This window comes from Odontesthes bonariensis, chromosome 9, assembly GCF_027942865.1.
Source record: "Odontesthes bonariensis isolate fOdoBon6 chromosome 9, fOdoBon6.hap1, whole genome shotgun sequence".
NCBI lineage: Eukaryota > Metazoa > Chordata > Actinopteri > Atheriniformes > Atherinopsidae > Odontesthes > Odontesthes bonariensis.
The window spans coordinates 10,629,304-10,643,816 of record NC_134514.1 but is presented as its reverse complement, the minus strand read 5'-3'; the positions used below and the strand labels follow the sequence as shown (position 1 = coordinate 10,643,816).

The following is a 14,513-nucleotide window of genomic DNA, read 5'->3' as shown; positions in this document are numbered from 1 at the left end:
TTTCATTTCTTGCATGTGATGAATGGTAACAATCTCCCCCTGGATAATAACTTTGTGATGGAATGAACCTTTTTACTCACTATGTGCCCAGAGTATTTGGTTTTGCCTGAAAGGGTTATCAGTTCTAATACAAGTCCACTGCTACAACGGGGGTTGGCACCTTTAGAGAGCTTCACAGCCTCAGAGGGTTTTAGGTCTGATGTCCCTTCTGGGACAGAAAACAAAAGTCAAGGTTTCTGGTTAAGTCTGACAAGACAAACAAAAAGCTGCCTGATAATAGAGATGATTATCAGTGAAAACACTAATGTTTTTGACATTAGACATGCAAAATATGTGTCATGTTCTCCCATAGTAGAATTAGGTCATTTAAAAATAATTTATACAGATAAATACATATCTGCGTGCCTTTCTTTTGTATCCAGAGATTGCATGTGCTCTTCTGTTTTTGTCTGAGCACATCTTTTACACACCCTTTTTTTATTTTTCACTCCACTATTTGGAGTGGGCTCAATAAAATACATATCTATTAAAAGCTCCCTGCAAGTGAGAGTGTTTTTTATTATTATTATTATTCTTTGCTAATTAGATCTTATTTAAAACATGATGCTCCTTTGTTCTTGCTTACTGATAAATTCTCTACACTTCTACTTGACCTACGCCTGCCTCAATCCCCTTGGGACGATCTTAACCTTGTACACTGTGCTAATTATCTTTGGAAAGAGGCCCATTCACATAATCATCAATTTCATTGGGTGTTGAAATTGAGCTGGGCATTGCTTGACTGTGCCACATTTCCCGTGAAAGATTGGTTCTGCAAAGCTGGCGATCCGGGAGGGGGGGTGGGTTCACTAGTACAGTGTGGCTCCTCATCCCTCGTCTGACTGCATACGTCTGTCTTCATTACACTAGATGACCTGGAGTTAATCTTGTTGCCGCTGTGTTGTTTCCCTTTTGTCTTTGTCCAATACCCATTCTTCAGTGTGTCTTCTCTGTATCTCTTAATCTACAAAAGAAAACTCATATCCAATAAGCAGAAACATTTGGATCTTAGCTTGGCAACCCTCCGTCTGCAGCAGTGTGGAGAGCCGTGATGATAAGAAATGGCAAAATTAAAGAGATGAAAGTCTTGTGTATCATTTGCAGCCCTTTGTGATAATGTAATCATGATGCTGTTAACATTTGGAATCTAACAGACACAGGGTCCAACTTCAAGCATTTTTATTGAGGATATTGCTGTGTATTTTTTCTCTCCGCTTTATAGATTACTTTGAAAGATATGGGTACATCACCATATGGTTGCCAGTTGCCACTTTTGCTGTGCAATGTTTTTTTTCTTTTAGTGGTATTTTTTTCATCACAGCAGTATGTCAAAGAATGTGGCATAAAAATTCACAAAAGAATGTGCTGTTTGACTTTCAGATTGCTTTGTATTTTTGTCTTTGCTGACTGCCTGATGGTTTTCATGATGTATGATATTCCTATTACTACAAAACTACATATCTGGTTTTCATTTTACCAGGGCCAAAGAACTGGTTCAATGAATTGTTGTGTCTTAGCCAAATGAGACGTTGTTAGTTTTCCTGAACTAAATATTGTGACAGACTTCTTTCAGTACATTTTATTGTGCCAACACACGTCAAGTAAGTTGAGCCGCAGTCTTTTCTCTTTTGTTTATTTCACCTTTTGCAGTCCTTACGTTATATGCTTTTTAGGTGCAGGAACACTTGTATCTTCAAAGAAATCCTCATGTACTCATGGTCATTCTGTTAGGACAGCTGAAAATGAAAGAAAAGACCACTTGTCCTCCAAATGTCACTTAAAACTGATGTGTGCTCAGTCTGTGTGTGTGTGACAAAAACCAGTCACTGCTTCTTTCAATAGATTTGTCGCTGATTACTGGTATTTATTATAATTACACCCTACTCATGTCACCAGTGGAAGCTTTTAAAAGGAGTATAATGGTGTTTTATTGAATCAGCATGTCCCTGTCCTTCCTCCTGACATCTCACACAAATCCCCTCTGAGCATAAGTAGAATAAAGAGGAATTCTTTAACCATGAGAAACTTATCTGTCTGCAGTCCAGCCCTGTACATGTTTTGGTAGCCATTCTGGTTAAAGTGACTCCAAAGACATTGTCTTTTTTGCAATAGATCGCTGAAGCTACATTTTCTCCAAAGATTTTGTTTGCAGACACTGTTATTGGGAAGTTCTGTGCATTTCTTTAACTCAGACATTGGGAGGCTCCAAAATAATCAGAAAATGTGTGAGGAAATGCTTGAAAAGGAAATGGGGCCTCTACTGCCCTTATGTCAAAGCAACATTACAAGTATATCACCCTGTGATCCAATATGAGCCCTTGTCAGCTGTCAAATTTTTTTCTTTTCTCTTGAATGATGTTATGGTTTCCTGTAAAACTGTTGTCAATCCTTTTTTTCCCCCTCCTCCATTTTATTTCTGAATTATGCTTTCAGCTTTCTGTCTCTCTTTGCAAACAAAATGCATTCTCTGTGCATGGGGGTTGTCTTATACTGTGCACTGGCACCTTGAGGAAAGACGTGCTTTAAATATCCATTTGAAAGAGAAGAGAATAGACGATAGCTCCCTTACACATTTATCCTACTGCACTTAGCAAGTCTGAAAGCCTCCATAAATAATGGTGCTCCTGTTTCCTGTAGGTTATCAGTGTTGGAAAATTAGCTTTTAAAATGCGGTTTGAAATCCATTTGGGTGATTGATGGGTGATGGGACTAATAAATTTTGCCAGTTTCTAGAGGGCCGGCTCACAGCAATTCTTTATGGTTGTCATGAAGCCAGACACATTCGATGTGTGAAATAAGGAGGTTTCAAACCACCTCTGCTTAATGAATCCTTTTGGATAGACAATTTGTTACATAGACAATACAAGCAACTATCTTTCTATTAGGAAATTCTGAAGCGAGATTTGTCTTTTTATCACCTATATTAATGATTGACCAGCTGACGGCCTGAAAGAATAAAGAAACGTGTGTTTGTAAGCTTTAAAAGCCATAAGTGTAAGCTTTAATGTTTCAGGTTAAACCAAATGCTTTCAGGTTCCAGTGAATAAAAACGATTTTTAGACAAACTATCTAATATTTTGCTTAAGCCTAATGTTGTCCAATGTTTCCAAGACGTGGATGTGCTCTTAGGTGGACTGGTGCCATCTTCCATTTTCTTGATCAGTTTTTATAATCTGCAGCTGGATGCTCAGGATCACCCAACTTTAGATCTCCATCAGTCTTCCTGAGCAGGCTCTGGACCACCCTCAAAGAGAGGGTTCATTCAGCACAACACTTTGCAGAGTCCAAATCCGGCCAAGCACTGACCACATAGTCTAGAATATCCCAGGTCTTACTCAAACAGCTGAAAACCACTTTCAGACTGGAACCATCTGCACAGCAGATCACAATATTGCTGTTCAGTCCATTAATCAGTCACTGTACCTTGAGGGTTCAGTTTGTTGTGATTGCTGTTAAAGACAAATAAAGATCTGAAATAAAACTCAAATGAGCAGCCCTTAGAAGACCATATGAAATACAGCAGATAATGCTGCAAAAAGGAAATCTTCAAAGTGAGGATTTATCCTCGACTGGCATCTGCTCCATACTTGTACTAAGAATGAAGGGACATAATCTTCAACAATAATCGCCCAGTTGCCTCCAGTCGATTTACATTTTTCACTCTGTGTAATCTTGCATTTACAATATCATTTACGTGGGTGTCTCCTTTCCACCCACTGACAGCTCTTCTTTTCAGTTAAGCTTTGAGGGAGATTGGCAGGGGACAAGCTCAAGGCGTTTAGTCTTGCTTTGCATACACCAGCTCATGATACTTTGCGGATACAACATGTGCACTTGAGCACACACATACTCACGTTTGATTGATATTTAACTGAAACTGAGCTCTTGTTGCTGTCAGAGACCAGCTAAGTCTCCTGAGCCTCTTGATTTCTGACATTGGTAGATATTATATTCATAGAGCAAGGAGGCTGTATTTTGTGATGTGATCCTGTGTAACACTTTAATCTGTTCGGACTGCTTCGATACTGTGGCAGGGAAGGGGGCAGAAACTACAATGAAAGATGGTTCCCTGCCAAGCAGTCTTACTGAAACGAGAACAAAGTGAAAAATATCCTCAAGCACACAATACTCTATCCAATGTTTTGTTTTGAGCTTTGTGTGGCTTTTTTTATATTTCAGTTTATTTATGTTTTGAAGGTAAAGGCAGTGTACTGTATCATAAGCAATGATAGGTAATATCACAAGAAGTATTTCATGTTTGTGTAACAAAAAGCAAGAAAATATGTCAATATGAGTTTAAATAGTGGGGCTATGGAACATTCTTAACTATCCACAAAGTGTAATTGATGAAGTTTAAGCTGAATGAGGCCATTCTGCAGCTACACCAGTTAATTTATTCATCACCATTTTCAGTGTTAAAGCTTTACATTTTTGCTATTTTTCCCTATAAAGGAAACATAAAGAGTTTGAAACAGCTCCAGCTAGTGCACAGTTGGAAAGGCAGCACTTAGAAACCAAATACTTGTCCTGATGCTTAATGGTTTGCATTAGCTGCAAGCAATGAAATTATCCCAGGTCCTCACTTATGTTGGAATAATCATTTACAAAGATGGTTACCACATGCTGGAACTGTTTTCTTCTTTTTCTTTCTTTTCTTTTTTTTCACGGTCCTAATTCGCTGTTATTAATAATGAATAAAAATGCAATTTTCAATTGGGTTGCTCCAGGGCTCTGGGAATCATTTCAATGAATATTTCAGCACATTATTTTAATCATGGCTCCACATATGCTTCAAGGGGGGCTTGTTTTATAGGCTCATGCCTCAACCGCCCCAAGACCCTGATCATTAAACTCCACGCTGTCTGCGTTGAGGGTTCCTACCTTTGATTTACAAGACTTGTTAAAAAACATTGTAAAAAAAAGAGGCAAGCTGCCCCATTTATACTTGTAATTTGAAGCTGTATTTGTAAATGGGGGTGCCTGTGATTTATGTGTTCTGCAGTTGCTGCTGTTCCCTGCTGTTCTGATACTATACACTTTAGCACAGCAAACATTACTGAGGCATTTGCAGAGCATGCCAGTACTCAGCCTAATAAAGTCTGCTATTTTTGGCCTAATTTTTTGTCTTCAAGGTGCTTTTCCGTGATAAGAAAGTGGCTGCTGTAATCAGACCATCACTGAGGGGCGTGTTCTCTGTCTAACCTGCCTCTCCTCTTGTCTCTATCATAGTCAGCTGCACGACTTCTGGCGTCTCGATTACTGGGAAGATGACCTGAGGCGGAGGAGGAGATTTGTCAGAAACCCATTTGGCTCCACCCACTTAGATGTCGCATGCAAGTCCCTGCAGGAGTATGGTGAGTGTGTCATAACTTTTGTGGAATTGGTGAATATTTCTAAATCCATCAGAATTCAGACATCAATGTTACATGGTAAATGTATAGTTTCACTGTTTTTGAAAACGGATTTGCATGGTCCTTGTTTCTCCACGTCCTTTTGCATGCTGCTTAGAAGTTTTATAGGTGACATTAATTGCGAGTCCCGTGAATAGAACATGACACATCCATTTTATTGCACAATTTATTTCCATCAAGACATATATTGAAGAACAAATTGGCTCTGCCTTTTTACTGTTTTCTACCCTTTGACTGAAACTTTTCTTGTTGACCCGACCAGTCATATAGTGTTGCACACCACCTGGTGTTAGTTTTGACTTCTATCCTACAACCTAAAATTGGGGGCAAAAAAAACAAAAAAAAACTGCTCAGCCAAATAAAATCCATCAATCCTTTTCTCCTACCTGCAAAATATTAGCAGAGCAAATGTTCAATGATGCTCATTTGAATGTATTGATTGTGAAATTAATAGAGTAAGCACCATTCATTGTGGTAGCGATAACCATTTTGTAAAATCCTGAACACATGCGTGATCCCGACAGAATACTCTGACCTCCTTTTGTTGGGCTTCTGGAGCACACTGTTTGCTGGGTTCAGCATTTCCTCTGGCTACTTTCAGCCGGTTGCTTCGACATGCACATCGTGGGAGCTCCACAGATAAACATAGGACAGCGGTTTTCTCAGCAGTAAGCAGTCCACACATAAGACACATGCAATAATTGCAGCTTTTGCTTTAGATTTTGTGGTAATTCTATCAGGTTCTTTTGAACAGAGTAATTTTGCTTGCATCAAGTGATATGTCATTTTCCACAGTTGAAAGGACTCCAACGAATGGTATTTCAGCAGTTCTGACCTACTTAAAAAAAAAAGACGACTTTTGAAAACATGAGTATCTTTGGCAAAGAAATTGCATTGTATTGCATCAACACTGCCTGCCATTAAAAAAAACATCACTAAACCTGTAAACGGATCAAAACATCAATAGAAAATTCTCTTTCCGCTCTTGAAGCACTCACCTCACTGTTGATCCAAACAGTTCTTATCTCATAATGGGACCTCACTTATAATGCTGTCTGGCTTCAGCTTTGTTACTGACATTTTGTACAATAGGTCTCACTATTTTGTGCCTGTTTGAATTTTTTTTATATATATAAAGCTAAACAATACTTAACAATGTAAAAATGGTCATACTTCTTACTGACTCGGCTGAAAATATTATCTGTTGTGGCAGAAAAGCAAAGAAACTGCGATATGTTGTTGTTGAAATGCTATGCCTGTCTAATCTACCCAACCCTAGAGACTGTAAGTGTCTTGTAACATATTTAAAAGGAAACTGACACCTTTAGACCATTCAAATTATTGTCTCTGCATGTACACAAAAAAACAAACATGATTTCTGAATCTCTAATAGAGTTAAAGGAGAGAACTTTTCCAGTTTCTGGTTGCAGTGAATAAATCATTGTAATACCATGATGTGTATGTGCTCATCTATGATTGAGAAATGCTTGTAAGTGCACATCTTTATATTTTTCTTTCCTCTTCAACTACCTGTTACAGCCACACTTCCATACCATTTTAAACCTAATACAAAAAAAAAACAATGTATTTACATCCAACCAAAAATATTTCTGACATTGTTTTTTTGTTTTTTTTAACAGATTAGATTCTTGTACACTGTACAGTTGTTCAAATTGGCATAGGAGAGTGTTAGCACCTTTAATAACTTGAGTGATAGCTGAAAAACATTGGATGAACCAACAGTTGAGGAGAGCTATCACTTTTGTTTTTGTTGTGTGGCATTATAGCCCCAGTTTAGTTGACTGAAGACTTGTTGAGGTCCTGCTGGCATGCGGTAGTTTTAATGAGCAGAATAATGTATAAGCTTGTCAAGTGAAAGGGATTGCCTGCAGTCGGATGGCTCTCAGTGAGAGGTGAGCTGCGTTTTCAGGCTTTTTCCTGCAGGCTTTGATGTGGTTCTGCAGCGGGGGCCTGGTTTCGTTAGGTGTTCAAATGAGAAGCGTCTTTTTGTTCTTTGTTTGAGTTTCAGTAGATGTTGTTGGCAGTGACAGTTGGCACTTTTTTTGTTATATGTATTATGACACTTTGTGTGAGTTTTTTTTTTTTCTTCACTTTTAATTGTGGTATTGAAGGCAGGACTTGTCTTTAGCAGATAACCCTGGTGCAAAATTTTAGAGGTTGGTTATCCAGTCATAACATACAGACTTTAGATGTTTTACCTTAGATTTAACAGGGATGCTTAAGAACTGTTCAGTGGGTTCTAGGCTGTAGTTGAGCTCTGAGTGTCATTTTAGAAGAACCTTTTTTTTGTCATTTTAGAAGCTGAATTAATTCATCTGTTGTATGAAGAATCACTTGACCAGTTTTTTTTAATCACTCATGCTGTTTCTTTAAAGCTATATTGATATTTTTAGACTATAAATGCCAAAAGCAATATTCTTTCAAACCACAAGTTACAATTGGACTGTTTTTGGACCAAATGTTTCAGTAAAATTATAACCAAGTTGAAACGGAACGAAGAATGTCCTCTTAGAAAATAATGTTCTTCTGTGAAATGTAAGAAGTAAACTTTTTTTTTTTTATCTATTGGCAAAAGTATTGCATTAGCTTAACCTTTAAAGTCACAATTGTACAATGTGTGTGTCTGTGTGTGTACATTGATGGGAGGTTAAACTCTGCTTCATTGTCTATTAGCAACACTGACAGCTTAGCCAGCACATTCTGTCTCTGCCCTTTGCCTGTAATAACCTGCCGTGTTAAAGCCAGCCTCCACCCAGTATCGGACTATATTGTTAGGTGATTGGAACTGGGCAAGCATGAAATGGAAGTCACGTTAATATTGATCCAAATGTTTAACGGGGTGTTTTACCTCCGGGTGTCCTTGCTGTCTCATTTCAGGTGAACAGCTTCACTCAGAGCTGATTGCACCAGACACAGATCTTTACAGCTTTTTACTTCAGCAGACGCAGCTTCGTGATGCGATATTAACCTTCCTCGGCTTTATAATAAAAGACATTAGACTGTGACAGATGACATCATGGAATTGGTGAACATGCATATCCAGATATTTGAAAGCAGCCTTAAGTAAATACATGATATGCTGACATGGTGAAGTGGAACTCCTAATGTTCAGGTCCAGATTTAGGGATTATCAGACACTACTCTTTGCTGTGTTGATGGAGCTAAAGATGTGATTATTTGAGACCTCTGGCAACACAGTAGACATGCACTGCACATTCCAGGATAGTGGATGAAAATCACCCCAAAGGAAGCGTCTGTACTGTGTAAACTACCCTACATCAAAGTTATAATGTTAACTTTTATAGACTCAATACACGTACGGATGGCTTGCATCACAGGAAGTATTAAGGTGTCATTTTCCCCCTCATTTCATCTTTTAGAGTAAATAAAAGTGAAGAGACAAATGGCAGTATTGCATTGCTCCAATGGTAATTTAATCCTGAACAGGACTCTTTCTCTCCATGTGGAATGTGGAGCCTGTGGAGAGGGAGTGTTTGGTGTACACACTCTGCAGCAGAGTCAGAAAAATGGAAGATATTTTTAAAACACTGTATAGAGCTCACTTCATGTGAATAGTGCTATGAGTGGACAAAACACTGTAGCATCCAGGCGCTGCTATTTAGATGCACTTGTTTTATTGATCGTCTACAGGTGTGAGCACCTCTAAAAGCCGAAGTTTTGGCAGTTTGTTGGCCTCTTAATATCTATAAAGAACATTACAGACTTAAGTTTGCAAAGTAGCATTTGAACAAACTACAAGACTTCTGGAACAATGCCCTTTGAACAGACAAGACTGAAGTGGAGATGCTTGAAAAACCAAATGCAGAATATTGGCAAAAACACTTCATATTAACTTAATGATTTTGGTGGAAGAGGGGGCATGGATTGAGCTTGTTTTGCTGCCACAAGGACACCTTACAGTCATTAAGTTGGCCATGAACTCTGTATACCAAAGTATTCTGGAGTCAAATGTGAGGCCATCTGTACAACAGCTAAAGCTTGGCTGAAAATGGGTTATGCAACAGGGCAAGGATTCCACAGCAGCAAATCTATAACAGAATGACTGGAAAATAAAAGAATAAGACTGTTGCAATAGTCCAGTTAAACTCCATCTCCATCTTATTAAAATACTGTGGTTAGATCTTAAGAGAGCTGAGCATAAATGAGTACCAGCCAATCTCAATTAATTCAAGAAATGTTGTAGAGAAGAGACAGATCCCCAACTTCTCAGTCTACATGTTGAATTATCCTTGAGTGAGATGCTGTTCCTCTTATAAATTGCTTTGGATAAAATCATTACTTAAATCAATTCAACGATAATGTCACACAGAAAATTGTTACTTCAAGCTAATGCTGCTAAAGTTTTTTCTAAAACCTACTGAATTGTGTATAGTTTTTCACATATTGCCACTGTGGTTTGTTTTGGTTTTTGTTAGATAAATAAAATTTGGTAAGTACAACTTTGGATCAACAACACATTTTGCGCAATGCTTTGAAGACCTGGTATGGACCAGATGACTATTTTTTTTTTTTTTATGTTCTGATACAAAAAAACCTCAGAATTGGAAAAAGATGATGCCTGAGATGGTAGCAAATGTCACTCTATAATCTGTATATCACTTCAGAGATATGCAAGTTATCCAAACCCTTCGTGTACATCTATTTGCCATTTCTTGAATGGCAACACCCTAGAGGCAGGCAGCCTACTCTGCTCTGGACATACTGTGTCTTTCTTTCTATCTTCTTGAGATTTTCTTGAGCTTTTTTCTGTGAAAACACATATTTCTGTGCTGTTTTGGATGCTGTGCGCACTCATGCTGGTAAGTCTGACCATATTTTGCATCTGCTGTGATGCATAACCATGGCAAAAGGAAAGTTGTTTACTTCTCTGGAGCAGCTTACTGAGCTTTCCATAGCCCAAGTAATAACTGTAATAAGATCTCGAATCAAAATGAGTTGAAGACGAGACGTCAAGGATAAAGAGCATTGACAAAACTGAGCAAAAAGAAGAGGAAGTTTAAACAATTCATTCTCTTGATCATCACTGGAAGTGTGAGATCAATAAGGCAAAACATTTTCACAGAAACATGGCTGTATGAACAGCTCTAACACCTCTCTATTCAGCTTTAAGACTTTATGGACAGACAAAAACTGCAGACAGAGTGTCTGCCGTACTTGTTAAAAACGGATAGTGTGATCCTGGAGATGTCACTTAGAAGGAGCATCTCGGTAGCCCAGTTGTTGAACGATTGGTTGTGAGTTCCTGTCCGTGTCGTATACTGACAGAGTTCACCTGCGTTACCTGCCAATGCTGCATGTGTACTCATTAGCTAAGCTGTTGCAAGAACATTACCCCAATCCACTGATGGTGACCTCTGAAGATTTCTACTACACCTTCCTCTCTGCTACACTTAAACTTTCTACTAATATAATTATATGTATCTATACCAATAGCATTTATTTATGAATAACTTATATTTTAGCAATATAATGAATTATTATTTAATTTGATCTAATTTAATTGATTTGAATTTGAACCGTGTGTTGACAATAAGCTAAATAATTTTTCTTTTTGAGATTGTTTGCTGTTATTTGCAAAAAGAAGTATATTGATTGGTTAGACTACAAGTCAGTCTTCCACTACACCTAAATTATCTTTAGCCCAGAGAAGCCGGTTTCTGGGTCTTATTCGTTTCTGGATCCTTTTGGAACATTTGTGTGGTTTCCCCTCACATTGCATCTTTGGATGGAGCAGTAAACTGTGTTCACTGTTAGTTGTTTCCAGAAGTGTTTCTGAGCCCATGCTGTGATTTTCACCGCAGTCGTGCCTGTTTTTAATGCAATGCCTTCTGAGGGTCTAAAGATCACATCCTTTCATATTGGTTCTAAGCCTTGCATAGACCGAAGTCTCTGGCTTCCCTGAATTATTGATGGCACGATATATTATTTTTCTTTTGCAATTCTGTTTTAGGAGAGCGTTTTCATAAATTGCTGAATCATGAACTCTTCCCAATCTTTCTATGAGACACATTCAGCGTCTTTGTGATGCTTGTATACATTCATTATCACTGGGCAGTTGCCAATAAGCCTGATTAGTTGTATTACATCATTTATTCTTTAGCATTGCATGACTTTTTTCTTTACACTCTTTTGTTGCGTGTCTTAACTCTTCTTTAAAATTGTTGGTGTTATCAAATTAAAAATGAGAGCCTATTTTTCCAAACACTTGTTAACTTTTGTACTGCAGTCAGTTAAATATAGGGTTTAAAATAGTTGGCAAATCATTGCAGTTCTTTTTTCACATTTTATCTAGCATTCACACGTGGTATGTTACACCACCAAGTTCTGTTTTCTACAGAATAACCAAACATCAACAAGGAAAGGGGTCATATCATAAGGGATCATCAAGCTTTTTTTGTAATCTCAACATTGTTGTCTTTTAACATTTCTTATGTTATTTATGAGGTCTGTAAAATGGCCAGAACAAAACAATATTACAGTTGTAACTTGATCAAGCCAGGGATGTTATATAAGCCTCTCTACAGTCTCAACAACTCCAAGATGAAACCTTAACCCTAAAAAAGGTAACGTTATCCTGATATCAATGTTTTACAGTGTTAGCACAGGACACAGTTCATAGATGCACTTGGGACCATGAATCCCTGCTGTACTCCAGTGATGAGTGCTCAGAGGCGGCCTCCATTGGTGACAGCCAGCAGATCTTCATCAGCCTCCAATGAGGTCACGAAAGCCCTGCAAAGCATTTTACGGATTGTAATTAGTGCACTCTGAGGCAGTTTCAGCTCAGTGATTGAACAAGAGGACCCAGGAGACTCGTGATCGGTGGCTTCTCTTGGCACCGTTTCTGTGGAGCTTCAAAGCAAACATGAAATAAAACCACTGTCACAAGAGAAGCCAATGATTGTAACTTTTCTTATTTTGCTGGTTTTGTAAGGTTTGATAGTTGCTAGTTGGTTGGCATGATGATATGATAACACTAGCAACTCCCCCTTTAACAGTTTTTTGGGGTTTTTTTGCTTTGTAGACGTGTTGTTTTTCCTGTGTAACAACACTTGAACAACATGTCACTTTACTGATGATTAGTTCATTATCATCCAGGTATCCAACGAATAATTTATGAATAATAAAAACCGATGTATACACTTGTATTAAAAAGATTGAATATAGGTAAAGATCATTTCACTCCACAGACTGAATGAAACCCCTTTGTCAGAATATTGGAATCCGATAACAATGCACACCCACAGCCACATTTACCTTGTGTTCTTTTTAAGTTTTGGTCATTCCCATGAACATCAGATCTTCAAAAAGCAATTTTGCTTCTCCTTCCGTACACTGGTCATGGATGAACACATAAAAAATCCTCTATTCAGCCCGCCATGGTGCACTGCACAGCGAGGCCCTGTAATGGTGACAAATGGCAACTCTTTTCACAGCAGCACTTTTAGCACAACAGTATCTCCAAGTCCGAGGGTCATCACTCATGAGAAGATCACTCTTCGTGTCAGCACGTTTTGTCCTTCATGTCATAGTTCTTCATTTTTTATTGTATTTATAACTGTATTAACTTTTGTGAGAACTTAATTACATCATGAGTAAAGCTGTGTTCAGTCCTCTACCCTGCATTGCTGCCCCCAACACACACACATACACGTATGCGCACACGCACACAACAGTTCATGTTGGTCATTTGCATGTTGAAATCAGCATGGTTTATTTGGTCTACTCAACCTTGCACAGAGTTGCCAATCAGAACATCAGCCCGCCTGCTAAGTTTTTGCTCATTTACTCGCAGTATAATGATGGTTTACAGAATTAAAGTTTTAAGTTTCACTCTTTTGTTTTGATTTGTAACCGCTGGCTGGCTTTGCTTTTAACATTGCACAGAATTCATTTCCGAAACGCTCAAACTTCTTCCCCTTGTCTGATGAAAGCACACCAGATATGAGACAGAGCAGGAAGCAGGCTTTTTTCTCAGTAGCAGTGTTGACAACAGTCAAATGTGACCTCTTCAAGACAAGGTACATGTTCCTCAGGGGAGGGAGAGGAGAATTAAGAACAGTGCTGAAAGGAAACATGTCAGACCGGTGTCAGCCACCTCCCATAGCTTGATATGTGTTCTTCCTTTTGCACACGCAAATTTCTCCTCCGGTTATTTCCAACATTGGACTTCAGAAAGACAAATGCACATAAACGTTTTGAGCAGCTGCATGGCAGGCACAAGCAGGAGATGGGGCTGATTCAAATGTGTTGTGAGACCTCTTTGTTTTTCAGCGTGTATGAAGACATCTTTTTCAATGAGCATGTTTCACTACAGCCATATGATGAAGTCTTGCCATAAGCAGCCTCCTAATTGTGCTGTCTGTTCAATCTCACTCTTGTCAAGTCTCCAAAAGCGGCAAACAATATCTCTAATCTACTATGAGCTTGAGCTGTATCCTCCGACTCCGCTGTTGGTCTTTCAAGATGCAGATTGTGTTTAATTTTTGACCTTGTCTGAAAATAAAAGCTGAAACACCTTTGATGTTCAGCCACTCAAAATGTGTTCAGTGAACAAATATGTACAGAACCCTGACATTCTTTCATATGTTACAGCAAGTACTTAAGTGTGGCTCTTATATCAGGATCATCCTGCATATCATTTTGCATTTCATGCTGTTATCTTCTGTGATTTATATTTTGCCTTTACTCAGTTATGCTTTTAAGGACCAGAAAAAAACATTTCATTTAAATTTATAGTACAAGAAGTCATTTACTCATACTTTTTGTATGTAACCTGGGTACTTTTGATGGTTATTGAAAATGTTTTTTTTTTATTTTCTGGTTGTTATTTTTCATCCCATGATGCGTCTTCCTTTTTTTAATTTCTACTTATTTACTTCATTGAAACATACAAGACACTTTTTTGTTTATTAGGACATTGCCTTGCTTTACTGTTGGATCAAGCCACTCCTTGGTCAATATGGACATCAGCTGACATTTTCATACTTTTGGTTGTACTTTTTATATTTTACTGTACAG

At 38.2% G+C, this 14,513-nt stretch overlaps 1 protein-coding gene across 1 annotated transcript in view; it reads left to right on the top strand.

Moving 5' to 3' along the window:
• The window catches only part of nbeab (neurobeachin b), a 184,707-nt gene that overhangs the window by 105,227 nt on the left and 64,967 nt on the right, over positions 1 to 14,513 (top strand). Inside the window, exon 38 of the mRNA XM_075473089.1 lies at positions 5,269 to 5,393. Coding sequence (XP_075329204.1) covers positions 5,269 to 5,393 — 125 coding nt within the window. The remainder of the gene's footprint in view (positions 1 to 5,268; positions 5,394 to 14,513) is intronic.